This window comes from Myotis daubentonii, chromosome 1, assembly GCF_963259705.1.
Source record: "Myotis daubentonii chromosome 1, mMyoDau2.1, whole genome shotgun sequence".
Taxonomy (NCBI): domain Eukaryota; kingdom Metazoa; phylum Chordata; class Mammalia; order Chiroptera; family Vespertilionidae; genus Myotis; species Myotis daubentonii.
In genome coordinates this window covers 232,744,999-232,768,256 of record NC_081840.1, presented here as the reverse complement: position 1 = coordinate 232,768,256, position 23,258 = coordinate 232,744,999, and the positions used below count along the sequence as shown (strand labels likewise).

General features: G+C 64.6%; 3 protein-coding genes across 17 annotated transcripts in view; 2 read left to right on the top strand and 1 right to left on the bottom strand.

Moving 5' to 3' along the window:
- Nucleotides 1-15,558, top strand: part of SH3BP2 (SH3 domain binding protein 2) — a 31,238-nt gene extending 15,680 nt beyond the window's left edge. For 3 of the 4 annotated variants that reach the window (XM_059676979.1, XM_059676989.1, XM_059676970.1), the window contains 12 exons: nt 4,570-4,709; nt 5,671-5,773; nt 7,516-7,633; nt 7,856-7,926; nt 9,548-9,636; nt 9,866-9,934; nt 10,668-11,304; nt 12,680-12,803; nt 13,031-13,086; nt 13,737-13,818; nt 14,395-14,454; nt 15,011-15,558. In XM_059676979.1, the coding sequence (XP_059532962.1) occupies nt 4,574-4,709; nt 5,671-5,773; nt 7,516-7,633; nt 7,856-7,926; nt 9,548-9,636; nt 9,866-9,934; nt 10,668-11,304; nt 12,680-12,803; nt 13,031-13,086; nt 13,737-13,818; nt 14,395-14,454; nt 15,011-15,148 (1,683 nt within the window). In that variant the 5' untranslated portion in view covers nt 4,570-4,573 and the 3' untranslated portion in view covers nt 15,149-15,558. Of the gene's footprint in view, nt 1-2,119; nt 2,290-4,569; nt 4,710-5,670; nt 5,774-7,515; nt 7,634-7,855; nt 7,927-9,547; nt 9,637-9,865; nt 9,935-10,667; nt 11,305-12,679; nt 12,804-13,030; nt 13,087-13,736; nt 13,819-14,394; nt 14,455-15,010 lie in introns of those variants that run through there. The other variant, XM_059676960.1, reaches the window with a different exon arrangement.
- Nucleotides 15,559-15,656: 98 nt separating this feature from the next.
- Nucleotides 15,657-21,201, bottom strand: LOC132242765 (basic salivary proline-rich protein 2-like). The gene is made up of 4 exons (XM_059711847.1): nt 21,033-21,201; nt 20,053-20,818; nt 17,685-17,764; nt 15,657-15,760 (listed from the first exon to the last, which is right to left on the bottom strand). The coding sequence occupies exons 1-4, from the start codon at nt 21,199-21,201 to the stop codon at nt 15,657-15,659; spliced, it is 1,119 nt and encodes a 372-aa protein (XP_059567830.1).
- Nucleotides 20,065-23,258, top strand: part of ADD1 (adducin 1) — a 78,427-nt gene continuing 75,233 nt past the window's right edge. For 11 of the 12 annotated variants that reach the window (XM_059676886.1, XM_059676904.1, XM_059676901.1 and 8 more), the window contains exon 1: nt 20,065-20,224. The gene's annotated coding sequence lies outside the window, so the exon portion shown is untranslated. Of the gene's footprint in view, nt 20,225-20,338; nt 20,675-23,258 lie in introns of those variants that run through there. The other variant, XM_059676866.1, reaches the window with a different exon arrangement.

The window sequence follows — 23,258 nt, the reverse complement described above, 5'->3', positions numbered from 1 at the left end:
CCCCCTTTGGGGCTCCCGGGTGCCCCTGTGTGCCGGGCCTGAGCCGGTGAGGACGGGGTGGACAGTGACGACCGTGCGGTCAGTGTTGGGAGGGGCCGTGCAGCCCCGTGGAGGGACACAGGACCCCGCAGAGGTCAGGGAAGGCTGCCTGAGGAGGGCGCTGGACCTTAGCTCGTTTTTGGGCTGTTTGCGTGCTCCTGTCTAGAAATACGACCGATTTTTGTGTGTTGGTCTCGTAGCCAGCCCCCGCTCCCCCGCTGAGCCCGCTTTAGTTCTCATCGTTTCCAGCGGGCTCCTTGGGATTTTCTGCACCCAACAGCTAGTCTGTGACGCTTACCTTCTTGCTCTCGTCGGGATGTGTTCCACTGTTCTTGCCTAATGGAACCGGCTGGACTGCCGCTAGAGCCTCCAGGGCAAGGAGGGCAGTCCCTGCCTGTCCCTGCCTGTCCCTGCCTTAGGGCAGAGCCTTAGGGCAGGGCCTGCACGGGTGCCTGAGCGGCTGAGTGGGGGTGGCGGGTGCTCCCAGCGCCTGGCCGCCTGGAGGAAGTTCCCTCCTGGTCCGAGTTTGTGGAGTGGTGTGCTCATCCTGAAAGGATTGTCCAAGTTCGCCAAACACTTTGTTTCCTGAGACGATCAGGTGGCTTTCGTCCTTTATTCTATGGATCCGATTGATCCGACCTGTCACCCTCACTGACTGTGACCGCCTCGCCCTCCCTCCTGGGGCCGCAGGGCGGGCAGAGCCCTGGCTGGCGTTGCGGGACTTCTGTGTCCACGCCCACGGAACGTGGTCTGCAGGTTCCGCTCCCAGCGGTGCATCTCAGCTTGGTGTCGGGGTACTGCTGGCTCCGAAAACGAGCCCCCCTCTTCTGTTTGCCAGTTTGGGGGGATCGGAGCTTATTTGAGCCGGTGGCACTCCAGGCAGCGGGAACTGGCGGAGGCCGGGAGGAGGCCGGCGGCTTGGCAGCAGGAGCCGTGGGCCCGGCTGCACAGGCCACCTCGGGGTGGAGCGCGGTTGGGGTGGGGGAAGTGAGGGGGGGAAGCCGTGGGAAAGGCCCCCGGCGGGACCCGGGAGGGCAGGTGGGCTTGGGGAGGCCCAGGAGGTTCCGAACAGGGCAGCGAAGTGTTAACGTAAAAAACCATTGAAACCTGTAAAGAATTTTTGTGAGTTTATTTGAGCCAAACCCGACATATGCCGGGAAGCAGAACCTCAACGAATTGAGATAGTGCTCCGGAGAATGGCGGGGTTACATCCGTATTTATACATGAAATTCATTGGTGACAGATTGAAGGAGGTGGGATCAAGCGAAGCGGGGAAACCTCTGTGATAGGATAAAAAGTAAAATGATGGACACATACTTAGGTGGGTGCAGGATCAATCAACATGATAATGAAGGAATTTGTAGTATCTGCCCTGGCGCCCAGAACATTTGGTTGTGCCCCAGGGGCTCCAGAAAAAGGGAAGTTACAAGTTACCCAGACATTTCAAGGGAATGTTATCTTAGAGGCAAAAGGCAAATGGGCTCAGTAAGGATCAAAGTTGATCTTGTCAGTGAAGATACCGGCCCAGGACATAACTGCCCACCGTCACTGCTTTTAGTCAAAGTTTAATCTCAGACCATCCTTTGTGGTTACTTTAGGTCTCTGAGTCCGCTAGGCTGCCACGCAGGCCCCCCTGAGCTTGTCAGGTCAGCGTGTGGCCCCTTCCGTCCACACAAGGGACCGGTGTGCGCCCGGGGCGGTGCGGTGCCTGGCAGGGCAGTGCGGGGAGCGGTGCGGGGGGGAAGGGGCGGTGCGGGGAAGGGGCGGTGCGGGAAGGGCGGTGCGGGGGAAGGGGCTGTGCGGAGAGGGGCGGTGCGGGGAAGGGGCGGTGCGGAGGAAGGGGCGGTGCGGGGAAGGGGTTGGTGCGGGGGAAGGGGCGGTGCGGGGAAGGGGTTGGTGCGGGGGGAAGGGGCGGTGCGGGAAGGGCGGTGCGGGGGAAGGGGCGGTGCGGGGAAGGGCGGTGCGGGAAGGGGTTGGTGCGGGGGAAGGGGCGGTGCGGGGAAGGGCGGTGCGGGAGGGGGGCGGGTCCCCACCTGCCCGAGAGCTCTCCCTCCCCGCGGGGCGGAGCCGGCGGCGCGGGGCGGGACGCGGCAGCATGGCGGGTGCGGGTCTCCGGCCGCGGGGCTGGGGTCCGCGGGAGCCGAGAGCCTGGGGCGAGGCGGCGGGGAAGCCCAGCCCGGGGCCGTGTCGGTGCGCGCGGGGTCGGGGGTCCGCCCCCCGGAAGCCGGCCGTGCCCGCCGCGTGGACGCCGTGAGTACCGAGCCGGCCGGCCAGGCTTCCTGCGAGAACAAAGGCGGGCGGGGGACATGGGGGCGCGGGGCGCGGGGCGCGGGCACCTCTCCCACCCGCGGGGCTGGTCCCGGCCGGGGGCGCGGCGGGGCGGTGCCCGCCTTTGTTCCAGCCTCGGCTGTTGGGTCCCGGCCGCAGGGATTGGCTTCGGGTGCGAGGCAGCCGCCGGCCGCCGGGGTGGGCGATCGAGGCCGCGGGGCAGCCCGGGCGGCGCGGGGAGCCCCCACCCGGGCGCTGCTCCTCGTGGGCGCAGAGGCTTTGTTTTGGGGGGCGGGGCTGAGGTGGGGAAGGCCCCGCGGCCGGTCTCGGTCCGTCCTTAGCTGCCCCTCTGCTGAGCGCACGCCTCCTCCAGCCGCACGGGGCCGGGGCGGGGTGGGGGACGGGATGGGGGTGTGTGTGGGCGGGGTGGGGGGGCGAGGGGTGTGTGTGGAGGGGCGGGACGGGGTGCCCCGCGGCGGGGGACCGGGTCTGGGTCCTGAAGGAGCGGCAGGAGCCGCGTGGGAGGGGAGCTGAGCCAGAGTGAGAACAGCCTGGCCACTGGCCCCTGGCGGACCCGACCCGGCGGGAACAGGGGCGGGAACAGGGGCCGGGGCACCCAGCCGGGTGGGGAAGCCTGTTCCCGCGGGGCCACGGGACAGTTATAACAGCAAACCAGCCTGCGTGTCCTCAGGGACTTCCGTGGCCCTGAGCCTCCCCTCTTGCCGGGATCTTAGGGGAGGTCTCAGGGAGGGTCTGCTGGAATACCCTCAGCCCTGCAGGGGTGCTCTTTCTAGGCCAGGGGTCCTCAAACTTTTTAAACAGGGGCCAGTTCACTGTCCCTCAGACCGTCGGAGGGCCGGACTATAGTTTAAAAAAAAAACTATGAACAAATTCCTATGCACACAGCGGCCGCAAAAACCCCCAGCGGGCAGGACGGGCGGTAGTTTGAGGACCCCTGTTCTAGGTCATGGTCCCCTCTAATTGGTCGGCTCCAGGGCAGGGTCATTACTCAATGCCGCTGGTCCTGAGGCACACGGTGTCACTTGTCTGGTTTTGCTGCTTTCCTGGGCCTGGAGCTGACTTATCTTGAGGGAGGGAAAGTCAGGGGCTCCACAGCCTGACCAGTGATCAGCTAGGGGAGGAAAGGCTACCCTGGGGTGAGGGCCTGTTTTCCCAGCTCTGCCCCCTGCTAGGCATCTGGGCTTCTGCCCTGGTGCGCGCCTGTACCTGGCCCACGTCCTCCTCTGCTCGTGTCTGTTTATAACACCTGGGACCATGTACTGTATGGTCCCTGCGGGAGTGAGGGTGTGCTGTGTGCCAAGCTGCGTCTGCGCTGTCCTCCCATTTCGCAGCCCCAGCAACTGAGGCTTAAGGATCCCCTGGAAGGCCCAGCCAGGGCAGGAACCTGGGTTGCCTGACCCAGGAGCTGGGGGGGCTGGTAGCTACCTGCTTTCCTGCTTCCTGGTCAGGGCCCGAAGGAAAGGATGGGCAGTCCCTGGCCGGGTAGCTCAGTTGGTTAGAGTGTGGTCCTGATATGCCAAGGTTGTGGGTTAGATCCCTGGTCAGGGCATTTACAAGAATCAAATAATGAATGAATGCATAAGTAAGTAGAACAACAAATCGATATTTCTTTCTCTCTCTTTCCCCCCTTCCTCTCTTTCTAAAATCAATAATAAAACAAAAATAATAAGGAAAAAAGAAAGGGATAGACAGAAGCCAGCTAAGGGCAGGTAGGAGTGGAGGGTGGGGCATCTAGGAGCCATGTCCCTCCCTGCTGAAGGTCGGAGCTGGTGTAGAGGGTGCCCAGGGCCTGCCCCAGCCCCGAACCTCTTTAAATCCCTCCTTCAGGCTATGACTCAACACCTCCTCCTGGGAGCCCTCCCTGAATCTCCTGTCACCTGGGACTTATCCTTGGGTGGTTATGGCCTGAGGCCTGACTTTCCTGGGCTGGTGGCTTCCTGAATTCCTTCTGCTGTCCTCAGCCTCCAGGGGCCTTGAGCTCAGTAGGTGAGAGCTGAGTGAAGCAGTGACGATGAAAGAGCACCCTTAGCTCTCAGGGTCCCTGGGTGCCCGGTATGTGGCCAGAAGGACCAGGGGCTGACCAAGCGGCCCAGGCGCCCTGTCTCCGGGGTCCCCCCCGGAAGCCTGGGCCTTCAGAAGGCAGCCTTCTCACCCTCCTGCCCTGAGCCTTCACGCGGCCTCAGGACCTTGGTGCCCCCGCTGTCCCCACCCCTAGCTGAGACATCTCTGCTGTCATTGCAGCTTTATGGCGGCCGAGGAGATGCACTGGCCTGTCCCCATGAAGGCCATCGGTGCCCAGAACCTGCTGACCATGCCCGGGGGCGTGGCCAAGGCCGGCTATCTGCACAAGAAGGGCGGCACCCAGCTGCAGCTGCTCAAATGTGAGTCCCTGTGGGGGGAGCAGGGTGGGGGGACGCGGGGACAGAGCTGAGCCTCCCGTTCCTTCCGTGGGGGCCGCCAGGGTTCCCCTCCCTCCCTGAGGTGGCCGCTTGCAGGCCTGGGAGGGGCGTAGGTGGTGCAGAGCTAGGGTCCTTGGTGACGGTGCCGACCAGCTGGCCAGGCTGAGCCCTCCCCTGTCTGGTGGGTGTTCCGGGAGTTGGTTGGTCACCGTGGTTTGAAATGACCGCACGTGCCAAGCCGAGACTCTCGAGCTGCATGAAAGTGGGGGCTGGGCCCTGGCACCGCAGCTGGGACAGGAGAGCCCTGGGCCTGCGAGATGCCACTTGCCAAGGCGCTGAGGGCCCAGAGCGTCCGGGCCTGCCCATCCCTCCGAGTGCTGCCTGGTCGTGGTGCCCCAGGCTGGGCACCCGCTGGCCTGCTGTCTTTGGACAGGGTGCCTGCGAGGGCGCTGCCACTGACCCCCCGGGCAGGTGGGGCTGCTTGGGATGGGGCAGCGGAGAGCGGGGTTTCAGCGGGACTGACTGCTCAGCCTGGGGTCGGAGCCACACTCGGGGCTTCTGTGCCTCCTCCTCTTTGCCCCTCCCCCGCTGTGCCAGCCTGGGCTGGAGGGAACCTTCCGGCAGCCCGCAGCACCCAGCAAGGCGGCTGGGCCTCCCCAGGCCTCTGGCCCTGCTCTGCCCGTCCTGGAGCCAGCCTCACAGCCCTTGTCCGCACAGCCAGTGCCCACACCTGCCCTGCCCGGGGCGGCCATCATGCCCACGACTGTGTCCCCGTTTGACCCCATTCTGGACTCCTGGGGAGGGGCCCGCATGCCAGCCCAGCTCCTTGCCCTTCCATTCCGTGGGTTCAAAGCCTGGCCCAACCGCCATGGCCCCGGGGAGGGTCCCCAGAGTGGGGTCTGCCCAGGGCCCCCAGCTCGCCCGCACCTCCCGCTGCCCGCAGGGCCCCTGCGCTTCGTCATCATCCACAAGCGGTGCGTCTACTACTTCAAGAGCAGCACCTCCGCCGCCCCCCAGGGCGCCTTCTCCCTCAGCGGCTACAACCGGTGAGCGCCCGCCTGCTGCGCCCTGCCCCCGCACCCGCTCCCCCACCCGCTCCCCTGCCCCTGCCCCCCCACCCGCTCCCCCACCCGCTCCCCTGCCCCTGCCCCCCCACCCGCTCCCCCACCCGCTCCCCTGCCCCTGCCCCCCAACCCGCTCCCCTGCCCTTCCCCTCCACCTGCTCCCCCAACCTGCTCCCCTGCCCTTCCCCCCCACCTGCCCCCCCAACCCGCTCCCCTGCCCCTGCCCCTGCCCCCCAACCCGCTCCCCTGCCCTTCCCCTCCACCTGCCCCCCCAACCCGCTCCCCTGCCCTTCCCCTCCACCTGCCCCCCCAACCCGCTCCCCTGCCCCTGCCCCTGCCCCCCAACCCGCTCCCCTGCCCTTCCCCTCCACCTGCTCCCCCAACCCAGCTCCCCTGCCCCTGCCCCCCCAACCCGCTCCCCTGCCCTTCCCCCCCACCTGCCCCCCCAACCCGCTCCCCTGCCCTTCCCCTCCACCTGCCCCCCAACCCAGCTCCCCTGCCCTTCCCCTCCACCTGCCCCCCCAACCCGCTCCCCTGCCCTTCCCCTCCACCTGCTCCCCCAACCCAGCTCCTCTGCCCTTGCCCCCACACCTGCTCCCCCAACCCAGCTCCCCTGCCCTTGCCCCCCTACCTGCTCCCCCAACCCGCTCCCCTGCCCTTCCCCTCCACCTGCTCCCCCAATCCAGCTCCCCTGCCCTTGCCCCCCCACCTGCTCCCCCAACCCAGCTCCCCTGCCCTTGCCCCCCTACCTGCTCCCCCCTGATCTGCTCCCCCGTGCCCCTGTCCCCCCACCTGCCCCCCCAACCTGCTCCCCCCTGACCTGCTCCCCCAACTCAGCTCCCCCTACCCCTGCTCCCCCACCTGCTCCCCCCTGACCTGCTCCTCCCTGACCTGCTCCCCCAACTCAGCTCCCCCTACCCCTGCTCCCCCACCTGCTCCCCCCTGACCTGCTCCCCCCTGACCTGCTCCCCCTGACTTGGCTCCCCCCACCCCCTTCCCTCCCCACCTGCCCCCCCGCCCAACCTGCTCCCCCGTGCCCCTGTCCCCCTGACTTGGTTTCCTCCTGACCCTGCTCCCACCTGACCCTGCTCCCCCAGCCCCACAACAGAACTCTGGCTGGTGACATGCTGTAGTGTGCAGCCCGGGCCCGTGGGTGGGACGTGACACGCTGTCGTGTGCAGCCCGGGCCCGTGGGTGGGATGGGACACGCTGTCGTGTGCAGCCCATTAGTGTCATCCGGATCCACCCTATGGCTTCAGGGCCTGCATGGCAGGGTGAAGTGGGCAGCAGGGCCCTGCACCGTGGCATCAGTCTGTGCCCATCGCCCATGCCTGGCAGACCCCAGTCTGGGGACCCTCCCCAGAGGCCATGGGCGATGGGAGCAGGGTCAGTGGGGAAGGGCCTGCCCCCGCCTGTGAGGAACCGCGAGGCCCATGGTTTCACTGGGGGGACGGAGACCTCGGGCAGCGACTCACCCCGGTTCACACCAGCCCAGCCGCACGTGGGCCGGAGCGCTGCCGCAGCGGGGGCACCAGGACCCGGTGGCCGCTCTGGGGTCGCCTGGGGAGGGACGCTTTCTTCTCCAGACTCACTTCTGCCTGGAGCCGCTAGCTTCGCCCGACCATGCACGCCTGTCCGCTGGAGCCGGTGTGGGTGCCAGACCCGTCCCGGGCAGGGCCGCCCCGTGGGCGTGGACAGGTGGTGACCACTGGCTGTGCCCTCAGGGTGATGCGGGCGGCCGAGGAGACCACGTCCAACAACGTCTTCCCCTTCAAGATCATCCACATCAGCAAGAAGCACCGCACCTGGTTCTTCTCCGCTTCCTCTGAGGACGAGCGCAAGGTGACGGGCCTGGGGGCGGGATTAGCCATGGGCAGCGGCAGGGGCCGCCCTCAGTGCCCGTCCTCACACCCAGCGACCGGCACCGCATGCCCAGGACCTGCCCTCAGGAGGAGCCCTGCATGGGCGGAGGGGCCTCCCCGACCTTGGTGGGCACAGCAGGGCCTGAGGGAGGAGGGCCGTGCCCTGGGCAGCACATGCCCACTGGGCCCTGCTGCCCCACAGAGCTGGATGGCCTTGCTGCGCAGGGAGATCGGACACCTCCACGAGAAGAAGGACCTGCCCCTGGACGCCAGGTGGGCCCGGCTCCACCCCGTGCCCACGCCCTGCCCCCACGCCTGTAATCCCGTGTGCGCATGCGTGTGTGCCCTGTTGGTAGTTCCTCCTTGGGGGTCACATGCTCTCAGCTGCCCACTGGAGGTTGGGCATTGGCAGCAGCCAGAGCTTTGGGTGCTGCCCCTCCGTGTCCGCCCGGCCGGCTCCGGAGTGAGTCCCTGGGACACCACTCAGTCCACGTGGGTCTCGGCGACCTCACCGAGGCGGCCAGCAGCGGGAGCTCTTGGGCAGAACAGACCCCTCCGTCCTTTCATAGATGAGGCCACTGGGGCCCAGAGGAGGCCCGGCACCCCCAGGGCCACCTTGCAGGTCCCTGCCTGCCCTGGAGCTCCAGCCCTCAGCTCCAGCCAGGGTCCTGCGTAGTCCCGGTGCCTTGCGGTAGGTGCCCTTTAATAGGTCCGGTGCCCTGTGGTAGGTGCCCTGTAATAGGCCCGGTGCCCTGTGGTAGGTGCCCTGTAATAGGCCTGGTGCCCTGCAGTAGGTGCCCTTTAATAGGCCCGGTGCCCTGTGGTAGGTGCCCTGTAATAGGCCTGGTGCTCTGCCGTAGCCTTGGATCCCTGCGGTAGGCTTGGATCCCTGCGGTAGGTGCCCTGCGGTAGGCTTGGTGCCCTGCGGTAGGTGCCCTGCGGTAGGCTTGGTGCCCTGCGGTAGGCTTGGTGCCCTGCGATAGGCTTGGTGCCCTGCGGTAGGCTTGGTGCCCTGCGGTAGGCTTGGATCCCTGCGGTAGGCTTGGTGCCCTGCGGTAGGTGCCCTGCGGTAGGCTTGGTGCCCTGCGGTAGGCTTGGTGCCCTGCGGTAGGTGCCCTGCGATAGGCTTGGTGCCCTGCGGTAGGTGCCCTGCGGTAGGCTTGGTGCCCTGCGGTAGGCTTGGTGCCCTGCGGTAGGTGCCCTGCGATAGGCTTGGTGCCCTGCGGTAGGTGCCCTGCGGTAGGCTTGGATCCCTGCGGTAGGCTTGGTGCCCTGCAGTAGGCTTGGATCCCTGCGGTAGGCTTGGATCCCTGTGGTAGGTGCCCTGCGGTAGGTGCCCTGCAGTAGGCTTGGTGCCCTGCGGTAGGCTTGGTGCCCTGCAGTAGGCTTGGTGCCCTGCGGTAGGCTTGGTGCCCTGCGGTAGGCTTGGTGCCCTGCAGTAGGCTTGGTGCCCTGCGGTAGGCTTGGTGCCCTGCGGTAGGTGCCCTGTGGTAGGCCAGCCTCGAGACGACAGCCTCCAGGGCGGGAGCAGGGGGGGCGGTGCCCTGAGGTGGGGCAGCCTCTGGCCACTCGGGGCCACACTTGTGGCAGAAACCATGGGGCGGGGGAGGCACCACAGCCTCGTCTCCGTGCTGGTCCTTGTGCCCTCGATGGAGCGTGTCTGTGTGTCTGTCTGCGTGCCTGTCTGTCCTCATTTGTGTTCACCTGTGTTCTAGGTCTGTGTCCTGTGTCCGTGTCCTGTGTTTATCTGTGCATATGCCCACATCAGTGTGTGGTGTGTGCACGTGCCTGTGTTTGTTGTGTCTGTGTGTCCACATGTTTGCAGTGTGTCTGTCTGTGAGTGCAGGGAACGCTGCCCTGTGCTCACTGCCACCCTTCCTCCCGCCGACCCCAGCGACTCCAGCTCGGACACAGACAGTTTCTACGGTGCCATCGAGCGGCCTGTGGACATCAGCCTCTCTCCATACCCCACGGACAACGAAGGTGAGGGCGTCTCGGCGTGCTCCCCGATCCTGCTCCACACCCGGACCTGGCTGCTGCCCGGGGGAGGCAGCCCTGGCTGTCCTGCCTGCTCTGTCCCTGTGGCTCCCCAGCCCGCCCGCCCTGCCCTCAGCCCTGCCCAGGCCTCCCCGACAGCAGTGCTCCGGGCCTTGCCCTCCGCCCTGGGTGCAGCAGCCTGGGCCGCCCAGCCCTGACCCCCACCTGCCCACAGACTATGAGCAGGACGACGAGGACGACTCGTACTTGGAGCCCGACTCCCCCGAGCCCGGGAAGCCCGAGGGTAGGTGGCCAGAGGGGGGCTGGGGGTGCTTTGGGCAGAGGGCAGGGGCAGGGGCTGTCAGAGGGAAGGGAGCAGAGGAGGCGCGTGCTCTGCGCCGCTCCCTGCCGCTCGGGCGGGCCCACTTGCGGGGGGAGCCAGGCTGGTCCACCCGCTGTGGCTGGCAGCGCTCTGCTCCATGGAGCTCAAGGCCAGACAGGCCCTCCCAGGCCCCTCCCACCTGCCGGCAGCCCAGTGCCGTCCCCAAGTCCGAGGGCCTCCAGGGCTCGGGCCGGTGCACTCCTCCCGTCCCACCTGGGCCGCAGCCGATGTCCTCGCTGGGCTGTCGACACCTCCAGCCTGGACTCTGTGCCCCACAGCTCGTCAGTGTCGCCTGTGTGTCCCAGGGCACCGTACACTGCCCTCGTCTTCCTCCGAGCCGCCCCGCCCCCTCCCTGGTGGGAATCCGGCCTCAGCGAGGCCAGCTCCTCCGCGTCCTCCTTGCCGCCTCTCCCCCTTGGCCCCTGGTGTGACATCTGGGTTTCAGGGAGCCTGCTCAGGCTGCCGCACGCAGGGGGTGGGGGATGACCAGGGCCGTGGGCTGGGTCAGACCCCAGAGGAAGGCTGCCTGCGAAGTGCTGAGTGCGCGCCTCCAGGGGGGCACACGCACTTGACCCGGCACCTGGTACCAGCAGGGGGGGCTGGTCCCGCCTCACCAGTGAGACTTGCTCACCCACTGGGTCTCTTTGCTCTGCAGATGCCCTGACGCACCCGCCAGCCTACCCCCCGCCTCCCGTGCCCGTGCCCAGGAAGCCCGCCTTCTCCGACATGCCCCGGGCCCACTCCTTCACCTCCAGGGGCCCGGGCCCTCTGCTGCCACCCCCGCCCCCGAAGCGCCGCCTCCCCGAGGTGGGCGCGGCTCCCGAGGACTTCAAGAGGGACCTGCTGGGCCCGAGGTGGCCCGAGCCTGGCCCCAGGGTGCCGGCTGCCTCCCGGAGGATGAGTGACCCCCCGGTGGGCAACGTGCCCAGCTTGCCTACCCTCCGCCGACCCCCGTGCTTCCCTGAGAGCCCCAGCCCGGAGCCCCGCGTCCCCAGCCCCGGAGCCGGCTCTGCTGGCTTGGCCGCGGCCACCTCCAGGAGCTGCGATAAACTCAAGTCCTTCCACCTGTCGCCCCGCGGGCCGCCCACGCCCGAGCCCCCACCCGTGCCAGCCAACAAGCCCAAGTTCCTGACGGCAGTGGAGGAGGAGCCCCTGAGGGAGACGGCCCGGCCTGGACTCTTCGTGCCCCCCGTGGCACCCAGGCCTCCTGCCCTGAAGCTGCCCGTGCCCGAGCCCCCAGCGCGGGCCACGGTCCTGCCCAGGCCGGAGAAGCCGCCCCTGCCTCACCTCCAGTGAGTGCTGCCAGCTCTCCCTGCACCCAGCCTCCTCCCCACGCTGGGGGGTCGGCCCTGCCCGGGGGAGGAAGGCTCTGCCTCGGCCCAGCAGCCTCTGCACCTGATCCGGGTCCGAGGATGTCCCACCTTGACGTGGGGCACGTCAGCCCAGGCGTGGTGGGCCTGGGGCTCAGGGCTGCCTCGGGGCACGGTGGGTGAGGGGGGCCGTGGGGACAGGCTTTCGGAGCCCCTGCCGTGCCTGGCCAGGGCCTTTGGGGTCGGGAGGGGCTGGCAGGGTGGCCGCCTGCCCTGGGAGAGGCCTGGGGGACAGAGCTCGGGCTGTGAGCTTTTGGGACCCTGCCTGGGGCCCTGGGTGTGCCCCTGGCTCTGGAGCCATGGGGGCTGCCTCGGCACCCTCCCCGAGTGGGAACTTGCCGGAATGCGGAGCGTGGCGGTGACTCCCCCAGGCCTGCTCGAAGTGCTTTCTGCTTTATTGCTGGGCAGTGCCAGGAGCCCCGGCACCCCCACTTCCAGTGTCAGCAGCCTGTGGTCAGAGATGCCGGGACCCCCAGCAGTGAAGGCCCTGGGGGCCACAGGGTGCGCCTCGAGTGGGTGCGCTAAACCGGGCCCCCAGCACCCTCGTCCACGGCACCTTTCCCCCCAGGACTCTCTCTTTTTTATCCTTATCTGAGGTGGTGTTTATTTTCATTATTATTTTTAATGACTTAAGAGAGAGGAAGGGAGAAGGAGATTGAGAGAGAGAAACATCCGTCGTTGCCTCTTGCACCCACCGGGAATCGAACCTGAGACCTGTTGGTGTCTGGGATGATGTTCCAACCAATGAGCCACCCGGCCAGGGCCCCAGAGCTCTTGTTAGGCCTGTTCTTGTGGGAGGGGCCTGGGAGGACCCCTTGCCGCCTCACTTGTTTCACGAGGGGCCACAGTGGTGTAGACTGTCACTGCGGAGCCTGGGACCTGGGCCTGGGGCCAGGGTGGACTCACGGCACAGCCTCACCCACAATCCAGCAGCCGGTCCTGTGCGGGCTCCTTAATTCTCCCCGAGCCACCGGGCCACACGTGGCCCGGCCCCTTCACACCCGCCACCCATCGCCCTGGCGGCTCCACAGGTCCGAGCTCAGGCCCCAGCAGCCCGGCAGGGGCGCCGGCAGCCTGACCCCGGCTGGGGCCTCCAGGTCCCGCGATTCCTGCTGCCTCAGATCCGTCACACGGCCTCGCAGACGCTGTGGCCGCGGGCCTTCGCCACAGGCTGTGGCAGCCAGACCCCGTGTGCCCAGGCCGAGCTGGCGCGGTCCCCCCGGTGCACAGGCTGGTGTGGAGGGGAGCTGAGGGGCTGCCCCGTGTGATGGACGTGACCTTCTTGCTCCCCTCCCAGGCGGTCACCCCCTGACGGGCAGAGTTTCAGGAGCTTCTCCTTCGAAAAGCCCCGCCTACCCTCGCAGGCTGACGCCTCGCAGGACGACCCGGGTGGGAAGGACTCGGATGAAGACTATGAAAAGGCAAGCGGCGCCGAGAGAGCTCGAGCCGGCGAGGGGGCGCTGCAGGAGGGCTGCGGGCGGAGTCCCCCATGGCCGTCCCAGCCAGGAGCCCCCAGACCCTGGCGCTGAGGGGACAGACCTGGTGCAGAGCCTAGGATCTCGGCACAGGCTGGCAGCCGGTGGGGGTCGGGGTTGCTGGCCACAAGCGCATACAGACCATGCAGCTGACCACGCTGCCCTCCCTCCAGGTGCCCCTGCCCAGCTCAGTCTTCGTCAACACCACCGAGTCCTACGAGGTGGAGAGGTGAGTGGGAGCCCTTCTCTCCAGGCCTTGTTTTTATAGACACGAGGGTCCCCGTCTTTCTGTCCCCTCCTCACCGCGGTGCTGGGTCATGGCTGGCACAAGTGCACGGCCGAGTGTCCCCGGAAACCTGGCGAAGCAGCAGATGCCATAGCTCAGTTCTGCCGACACCCTGGGCTGGCCCTCTCGTACCCACTGCTCTCGGCACCCACTGCTTGCAGCGCCCCCCCCCCCCCGCCCCGCTAGCACTGGCTTGAGGCAGGAAGGAGGGTTGGGGCCCTAGATTCTGATGGGGGTGGGGTTCACGGCACCCACTGCTCCCTGCACCCACTGCTCCCTGCACCCACTGCTCCCTTCACCCACTGCTCCCTTCACCTACTGCTCCCTGCACCCACTGCTCCTTTCATCCACTGCTCCCTGCACCCACTGCTCCCTGCACCCACTGCTCCCTTCACCCACGGCTCCTGGCACCCACTGCTCCCCGTACCCACTGCTCCCTGCACCCACTGCTCCCCGCACCCACTGCTCCCTGTACCCACTGCTCATGGCGCCTGAGCTGCAGGAGAGAGAGAGGACAAAGTCACATGGTCCTGGGGCTGGAGGGTCCCCAGGGAGCCGTCGGAAGATGGGTCACCTGCTGACTTAATTTTCAGGCTGTTCAAAGCCACGAGCCCGCGGGGAGAGCCCCAGGACGGACTCTACTGCATCCGCAACTCCTCCACCAAGTCCGGGAAGGTAGGTGCCACGGAGGAGCCTGGCGGCCAGCCTGCCAAAGCCAACGCCCTGTGGCTGGCTGCATCCTGCTGGGTCTGCTGGCCCTCCCCACGTCAGGCTGCAGGCGGGCACACCAGGCGACAGGCCACGTTCCCATGAGCCTCTGCCCCTTCACCCAGTGCCATCCTTGGGGTCTCTGCCTGGCAGCCCCCGCCCCATTTATTCTCAGGAAGTAGATACCATCTGCAGATTGGGGGAAGGGTGGCCGGAGACGGGAAGGGGGGCTGGGGCCCTGGACTCCGACGGGGGTTCTTTGGAGCAGGGCCAACGGCAGGTCGTCTGCCAGCTCGGCCTCTGCCCCTCCAGGGGCGACTTGTGTGACCTCACGGAGCCTCAGTTTCCCCATGTGTATCAGAGATGGCGCTGGTGGGCCAGGCACCCTCGAGTCTCATCAGAGGCCACCTGAGGGCAGGGCGCCCTCCCCACATCATCCCTGAGGCCAGGGGACTCGCCTTGGTGCAGCTCACCCTGGGTCCCCGATGCCGGCTCTCCCGGGCAGAGCTGCCCTCAGCCCTGCCTGCTGCTTTTCTCCTCAAGGTTTTGGTCGTGTGGGATGAGACCTCCAGCAAAGTGAGGAACTACCGCATCTTTGAGAAGGTAAGCGGCCGGCTGAGGGCCCTGAGCGGGGAGGGGCGTGGCGGGGGGCCGGACCGTCTCCCCAAAGAGCAGGGATGGGCCACATCCGCGGCCAGCGGGCCGTGTAAGGCCCTGCCAAACTGGATGATGAGGGCGAGTTAATTACATGTCTGACCAAATAGGCTGATGTGTAAGTTGATAGTTTTGTGTGGCCCTCGAATGACGTTATAGATATCCACATGGCCCTTGGCAGAAACCAGGTTCCCCACCCTGCCCTAGAGTGTAGGCAGGGGGCAGGCGGAGGCTGGCACCTGCCGGCACCACCCCTCCCCCACTGCCTCAGCCTCCCCCTTCCCTGGCCTAGCTGTGTCCTCAGTGAGCTGGAGGGGGTGGGGTGACCAGCTCCTGACCCGCCTTATTTACAGCCTGGCCTGATCCCCTGGTGAAGCTGGGGGGTGGGGGGGGAGTGGGGAAGGTGGGGAAGGGAGGCAGGCATGGAGGGGAGGGAACGGGCAGCGGGAGCAGGCCTGTCCTTAGGGCTGGCCCAGCCCCCCTGACCTCGCTCTCCTGCCCCCAGGACTCTAAATTCTACCTGGAGGGCGAGGTCCTGTTTGTGAGCGTGGGCAGCCTGGTGGAGCACTACCACACCCACCTGCTGCCCAGCCACCAGAGCCTGCTGCTGCAGCACCCCTACGGCTACGCTGGGCCCAGGTGACGCCTGCGCCGGAGCTGCGGGCAGAGGTGACCAGGGGCCACCTCCTCACGCCGATGAGACTGGCCTGTCTGGGATGAGGAGCTCTGGATGGAGGCCTCCCCAACAGACATCTTGTGGAATCTGCCAGGCCAGGCCCCACCCAGCAGGCAGAGTCCCTAGCGGGCGGGAGGCTCGTATCCCACCCCGGCAGCCCCGCCGCCCTCCCCGGAACCCGGGGTCCCTGGACGAAGCCCTGCCTGCGCTTCACGGACGGGAATTCCGGTCCCCCCAGCGCACCCTGCACTGGGCAGGGGGCTGGGCAGGGCTTGGGCATTTGGGTGGGGGCAGGGGCTGGCCCCAGGACCCCCAGGAACGCTAAGACTCGGCTCCCGCAGGGGCCTTTGCTGCACAATAAAGCACAGGTGACCTTTGCCGCGGTGGCCGGGCTTCATTGGCTAGGAGGGGTGGCCGGCCCTGTTGAGGACGCACACCGACATCCAGGGGGTCTCCCCACCCCCCTGCGCAGGTGCTAAATGACCTGCCCACTTCGCAGGCAGTAGTGGATGGAGCGCGAGCGCAGTCCGGCTCCGCCCACCCGCCGCGTGCCAGGCTCTGCTGGGGCTCCAGGAAGACCTGTAGGGGGAAGTGACCGCTACAGACAGAGGGGCGGGCAGAGGGGCCCTGAGTGGGCCAAGGGTAGGTGGGGGTGGTGGCACCCGGATGGCCGAGTCCTCCGGGCCACACGGGGATGGACCAGCCCCGGTCCATCCCTCGCTTCCTGCCGTGGAATTCCAGCCGGCACCGCCCTGGCAGGTCAGCCAGGCGGCATCTATTTGTGTGGGAAGCGGCCTCAGCTGGGGGTCAGGGCTGGCAGGGACCCCAGGACCATCTAATCCTCGCTGCACTCTAAGCTGGGGAAGGCATTCGCTGTGTAAAGCCCAGACCCCGAACAGCACTGCCTGCTGTCCCCTGGAGGAGGCTCTTTGGACTCCTCCCCCGGACGTGTTCTGGGGTGGGGTGGTCAGCTGGAGAAGGGGAAGAGATGAGGCTGGCCAGCTGATGCGGGAGGCCGCGCCCCCAGGGTGCTGGGGGGTGCCGGGGCGACAGTGGCCATCTGCTTCCAGGAACCAAGTGTCCCCGCTGTCTGCAGATGTTTCCTCTAAGGCCGCCTGGGGTGAGGCTCGGTGCAGCTACCATCGGGTCTGGGGCACCGGGACAGGGAGCTTCCCATGTCCTGCAGCGGCTCTGGAAAACCAATCCTTGTGCCTGCAGTCACAGCCCTCTGCCCTCTGCCCTCTGCCCTCTGCCCTCTGCCCTGCTCTTGTTTGGGGAACCCAGCGAGGCACATCGTTCTCCACTGTGGCTGCAACTTCCCTTCCTGTAAAATTTTTAAAAATATGTTTTTATTGATTTTAGAGAGAGGCAGGGAGAGAGAGAGAGAAACATTGATGAAACACTGATCAGCTGCCTCCTGCACACTCCCCACTGGGGATCAAGCCCACAAGCTGGGCATATGCCCTAACCGGGAATCGAACCCTGACTTCCTGGTTCGGGGGCTGATGTTCAACCACGGAGCCACACCGTCCCAGCATGTGTAAACCTTTAAAACGGGGACTTGGGTCAGAGAGCAGCTTCCAGCCGGTGCCCAGGGTCCTCCACGCCGGTGATGTGAGGCGGGCAGGGCCCAGGACGCTGGAGCTGTTAGCTAACATGCAGCCACCGGAGACAGCTCAGTGGGCGAGGCATTTGAAGGCCCTGAGCTGGAAGATTTTTGAGGTTCTGGGGCCCAGAGCCACGTGATAGGAACTTCTAGCTGCCAGGACAGATGAGGCCTGTGGTTGCCTAAGGCCCAGCCCAGAGTCTGGCCTGGCCTCGCTCCTCCCAGGCCCTGGGTCTGCCTCTTTGTGAACTATTCCTGGGCCCAGGGCCTCAGTTGCAAGAGTGCGTGCGTTGGGGGGTGGCAGATGGGATCCCAGGCGTGGTCCTCCAGCATGAAGCCAGGCAGACGGGCGCCACTCCCTCCTGAGACCTGCCCTGAATGTTCTGTACCACCTAGTGAGCACTTCCTGTGCTCCAGGCGCTGAGCTGGGCCCTTGACGGTCTAGTTTGCTTGGAGAAGCAGCTGCTGTTAGTTCCATTTTACAGGTGAGAAACTGAGGCCAAGGTCTGGATTCAAGTTCCAACTCTGCTACGTGATCTCCTTCCACCTCTCAGCCCAGACCCTACGCTCTGGCTAGCTCCCCACCGCCCCTCATGGCCTCCGATAGTTACTGCGGGGTGCCCAGATCCTGGTATGCTCAGAGATGGGGTGCATTCCTGGGCTGGGAAGCTTCTCCAGGCCCAGGGCTGACCTGGTTTTACTTCTCCTGCAGTTGGTGAGAGAGTGCAGTGAACCTCTACATCTTCTGTTACTAGAGACTTATTATCAAAAGATGTTTTTAGAACCAGAAGAGACCTCACAAAGCAAGTCTTTAGTAGCCCCTAGTCCCCCCCTTCCTCTGGGTCACAGTGTGTGGGCGCCCCCTGCTGGTCCAAGGAAGGGCTTCCGGTACCTTACCGGGAATGGGTGGCTTTGGCAGGGCCCCGGAGGAAAAGGCCTGGGGCCTGGGCTTCTTGCTCAGTGCTGCTGAGCCTGGCCTGTGGAGGGGAGAGCCAGAGGACACAGGCCACACAGGAGCACGGGCACAGCTGGCATCTGAATCAAAGCTGTGTGAGGAGGACCAGCGAGGGGAGGGCCGCCGCCTCTGTCTCTGGCCGTGACCCAGCGGTGAGGGCGACCCCTCTGTATCCAGCTCTGCCTCGGGGCTGGCAGACCCGTCCCTCCGCCCGGAAAGCACTGCCCGATGGAGTCACGGTCACGGGGAATCCCCGAGACCACGGGTGGCGACAGGTACTGGTGCGATGGTGGCAGGTGACGTGGGGCTGGACCACCTACCTCGGCGCCTGCCTGAACTCAGTCCTGGATCTGCCACTTCCAGATGGTGTACCCACCGACGTGATGTGGCGGTGGTCTGACGGAACCCAGTGATGGCAGTTCTGGCCTCAGGCACGGTCGATGGCCCACAGAAACGTTCCATTTGTACCAGAGCCCAGTAGCAAACCAGTTACTTGGATCTGTGGTTTCCATCAAATCTGAAAATAAAACACCTTCAGCCATTGTATCTTCAAATAGTGTATCTGTCCTCCTCCCAACTCCACCTCCCTGGTCAGGGGCTCTGATCACACACGTTTGGCCTCTTGAGGTTGTGCTACAGCTCACTGGAGCTCTGTTCCTTCTTTTCTAGACTCTTCTCTCCATGTTTCACTTAGTTTTGTTTTTTTAAAAATATATCTTACTGATTTTTTACAAAGAGGAAGGGAGAATGAATAGTTAGAAACATCGATCAGCTGCCTCCTGCACACCCCTTACTGGGGATGTGCCCGCAACCCTGGTACATGCCCCTGACCGGAATCGAACCCGGGACCCTTCAGTCCGCAGGCCGAGGCTCTATCCACTGAGCCAAACGGGTCAGGGCTCAGTTCCTTGTCCGTCTCCTACTTCACTTTCTTCTGCTGTGTCTAACCCGCTGTTCAGCCAGTGTGTTTTTCAGTTCTGACATTATATTTTTCACCTTTAGAAGTTTGATTTGGCCTTAAAAAATGAACATGTTTCCCGATTACAGGGGACCTACAGTTTTTTGTTTCAGGTGTACAACACAGCGATTAGACATTCACGGAACTTTTGAAGCGACGGTCCTGATGAATCGCGCCCCCATCGGACCCGTACATAAGTTAGACTGCATTCCTAGGCTGTGCTTGACGCCTCCGCGACGATTTGGTCCTTTCTGTACCTTCTGTCTCCACTGAACATGCTCCATGGTCTTGGACGCCTCCCTCCTGCCCTCCAGCAAGCCCCCCTGACAGCCCTGTGGCCAGGCCTTGGTGCGGGGGCCAGTGGCAGATGTGAGCGGGACGGAAGTGTGGAGGCCGTCACTATCCCCAGAGATGGTCCCCGATCCTCCCGGGGCCACAGCCGGGGCCCTGCTGGGAGGGAGGCCTGGGCTCCTCCCTGCTCGCCGCCCCGCCCTGGGCCTCAGCTTTCCACGGGTGTTAAGGGAGCAGGAAGCTCTGCGGGTCTGTCTCCCGGGCCTTGGGGGCTCAGAGGAGACAGCGGGGAGGACAGGGCGGGGAGGTGCTGGTCCCGCTGGGCCAGCCTCCAGGTCACGGCCGGTGGCCTGGTCGAGAAGGTGACTGGTGCTCCTTCCTCCAGCCTCCGCGGGCCAGGCCCCGGCGCCGGGCAGCCGCCCCGTCGGTGGGGCCTTATCAGCGCCCGCAGGCCCGAGGTGCCGACCGCACCCTGGCTGCCGCTCGGCCCCGTCTGCCTGCGGACTCCCGCCCGCTGGGCTGAGGACGGAGCCCAGCAGGGGCCGCGCACGGGGCAGGGTCCTCTGCTGCAGGAGCGGGCGAGCCCAGCAGGCAGAGGCCCGACCGGGCCCGCACTGGCCCCGCTGGGACGGCGCCCGGGGCTGACGGGCGTTGAGAAGGAAGGCCGAGCTGCGCGTCCGTGAGCCTGGGCGCAGGAGGCCTCCACCGGAGTCTGACCGGCGACAGAGACCGAGGGGACGAGCGGCTCCGGGGAGCGGGCGCCGCTGGCACAGCCGGCGCGGCCTCTTTCAGCGACGAGGCCCGAGGAGCCGCGCCCCCCGTCCCCGCGCTGCAACCCCGACGGTGGCGCCGGACCCTCGTGGTCGGCGGGAAGGGCGGGGCCGAGCCGAGGCCAGTCCCCGCGAACTCCGGAGGAAGCCCCGCCCCATGTCAACAAGGCCCCACCCTTCCGGGTCCTCCCGCACGCGGACAGCCAATCGCAGGGCGCGTTGCTTAGCGGTGCGTCGCGGGCCGGGCCTATGGGGAGGCGCGTTGTTGGGCCGCAGCGCCGCTAGCCGCACCCAGCCGGAGCGGCCAGGGCTGCGCTGAGCTGAGGGGGCGGAGAGGCCGGGCGGGCCGGGTGCGCGCGGCGGGCAAGGGGCGGAGCCCGAGCCGGAGCTGGAGCCGGAGGCGACGGGCGGCGGCCGCACTCGGACTTGAGGTCCCGCGCGCTGCCCGTGTTTCGTCCCTGAGGTGAGGCCGGGCGGCGGGGCCTGCAGCCTGCCGAGCGGGCGGGGGCAGCGCAGAGGGCGGGGGCGGTGGTGGGGCCGCGGGGCCGCCCTCGGAAGGGTTCCGCCCTTCGGCCGTCGGCCTGGACCGGTGCGGAGTCGACGCTCTGCCAGCCTTTTGCACAGGGGCGGCGGTGGGGGCGCGCGGGTCCCGGTTTCCGGGCTGCGCGGTGGGGCCGGGGTCCGTGAAGAGGAGGCGGCTCCGGCCCGCCCGCTGGGCCCGCCCCTCGGTGCCCGGAGGCTGGCGGCCGCGGCGTCTGCGGGGAGGGAAAGCGCGTCCGGCCCGCAGACGGGAACAGGTCGTCCTGCAACTTTGCGCCGCGGGCCGTCCTCGCCTCATCCTCGCTCTTCTTCGCGTCTGGGCGGCGCAGGGGCCTCTCCCCACACTTACTCCTGCTCGCCTGACGGTCAAGACGTAGGCGGTGCGTCCCCTTCTCGCCTCCCCCCCGGGGTAACGGCTGGCTAACCTGGCGCGGCGGGCGGCGAGGCCCGACACGTACCGCGCTGGTCCGGTCCCCGCGGCCGCGAGCCTGGCTGGGGGCCCCCCGGAGCTGCGGGCCTGTGCAGAAAGGGGTTCCGCGTGTGGAAAGGACTGAGATCTCAGTGGAGGCGGGAAGTCGGCTGCCGGGAGGCCCCGGTGACGGGCGGGTGGACGGAGCCTCGAGGGGGACGCGCCGGGCCCGCGGGGAATCGGTGCAGGTCCCGCAAACGCCAGCGCCGTGCCCAGTATTGTTGTTTCTCTGCTTGACTTTTAAAACCCCAAATCTGAATACCCCCGCTGGTTCTGGCGACGGGGAGGACGAGAGCAGTCAGGTTGCCGGTGCGGAAGCGGCGGGCTCGGGCCGGGGGAAGGCGCCTCGGGGTCGGTGTGGCTGCGGCGGGCGGTGGTGGGGTTTGTGGAGGTTTTGGGTTCAGAGGCTCCTGAACGACGTGCGTCCGCATTCGCCCCGTTTCCAACGCGCAGGCGAGTTTCCTTTTAGAATGTGAGTTACAGGCCGGCCGTTTTCTCCTGTTACTCTCTGACGCCGCCTCCTACGGCTTGGGTTTTGTTCGGGGGTATTTTGTTTTACTGATTGTGCCGCAAAGGCTGTTTAAGTGATTTTTAGTTTTTGGTTATTTCAAGTGTTGAAGCAAAAAACACGTAACTAGGTTAGTGTAATTTTTTGTTAATCCTTACCTGAGGGTTCCTCCCCTACCCCCCTCATTGATTTTCAGAGAGAGTGAAAGGGAAGAAGGGAGGGAGGGAGGGCAAAACAGAGCGGGGGAGGGAGAGATGTGTGTGTGAGAGAGAGAGAAGACTGTTTGCCTCCCCAGATGGAACCTGCAACACAGGCATGTGCCCTTGACTGGGAATCAAACCCGGCACCCTTGGGTGGTTGGTGGACGCTCTAACCACTGAGCCACCAGCCAGGGTTTGGCAGTTAATTTTAAAAAGACATTTTATTATGTGAAACCTAGAGCTTAAGTGGACTTTGTTTTTATTTCGTCTCTCATATACACAGAGAATAGTGTAAGTCTCTCTTTACCTTCGTCTAGCTTCAACTGTTAACTCATAGCTGATCTTGCTGTATCTGTAGCCCCGAACCCAGATGCCATTCGTTTTAACTGTTAAATATTTCAGTATATGTATCTACATACATCCTCTTAAAAAGATAAACACAAATACCACTATCCCGAAATTCCTTATTACCTTCATATATCCAACCAGTTAAAATCTTGATTGTCTCAATTCTTTTTAACAGTTTGAATCCTGATCCACATGCTGTTCATACATTGTGTGTGTGTGTGTGTATGTATATGTATGTGTGTGTATATATATATATATATATATATATATATATATATATATATACATATATATATATATATATTTCATAGCGGGAGAGAGAGATAGAAACATCAATGATGAGAATCATTGATCAGCTGCCTTTTGCACGTCCCCTACTGGGGATGGAGCCCACAACCTGGGGATGTGCCCTTGACTGGAATTGAACCTGGGACCCTTCAGTCTGAAGGCTGACACTCTATCCACTGAGCCAAACCAGCTAGGGCCATGCTTCCCCGCCCCCCCCCTAAATATATTTTATTGATTTTTTTACAGAGAGGAAGGGAGAGGGATAGAGAGTTAGAAGCATCGATGAGAACATCGATCAGCTGCTTCCTGCACACTCCCTCCTGGGGATGTGCCCAGAACCAAGGTACATGCCCTTGACCGGAATCGAACCTGGGACTCTTCAGACCACAGGCCGATGCTCTATCCCAGGCCAACGCTCTATCCACTGAGCCAAACCGTTAGAGCCATACATTGTTTTAATCTATTCCCCCTCCATCTTTTGTTATCTCTTGTAATTTATTTGTTGCTGAAACTTGATGGTTTGTCCTGTGGAGTTACATACAGTCTGGATTTTATTATGCATTGTGGTTTACACAAAATTTACTGTAAATTTAAGCAGTTAGATGTAAAGGTGTAAGCAGAGTCATGATTGATGTACTTTTGGCAAGAAGACTCTGAACCGCGTCCAGCACGGCCAGGGGTGAAGGGGGGGGGGAGGCGGGAAGGATTAAAGAAGACAAAGAGAATACAGTTGGGGCTAGGTAGGTTCACTGGATGAGGACACAGTGACAGCCTGTAAGCCCAAGCTTTAGTCAGAGCACACAAAGAAAAACAAGGGAAGTGGTCAGCATGTTTACAGTGTTCTTGCAAATTTCACCTTGTTTTGGCAGCACTTGCTGCATCTCCCCCAGCCCATTAGCTACCAAGGAAGGAACAAGGGAGGACTATAAGGTCAAGCTTAATCATTCTAGGGGGGCGCTGGCTCTGCCCTCCAAGCTGGGACTTGTTTGGAGCCCTGCAACAGGTCAGTCCGAGGCTTGATCCTGTAGCTGCTCCCTACAGACTTCATAGGTGAGTTAGGCAGATGAGGATTAATAGTTTTTCTTCTTGTTAGCAGCTCTTGAAGCTCAAACTTAGTCATTATTTCATTAGGCATTGAAAATGT

Excerpts from the sequence above, each read along its gene's own strand:
- LOC132242765 (XM_059711847.1), bottom strand. The coding sequence starts at position 21,201 with ATGCGGACGCACGTCGTTCAGGAGCCTCTGAACCCAAAACCTCCACAA. Across the intron at positions 17,765-20,052 it reads GCCCTGGCCGCTCCGGCTGG|GCCAGGCTCAGCAGCACTGA; the intron begins GTGCGGCTAGCG and ends TCCCCTCCACAG. Across the intron at positions 15,761-17,684 it reads GCCAAAGCCACCCATTCCCG|GTCTTCCTGGAGCCCCAGCA; the intron begins GTAAGGTACCGG and ends TTCCCCCTACAG.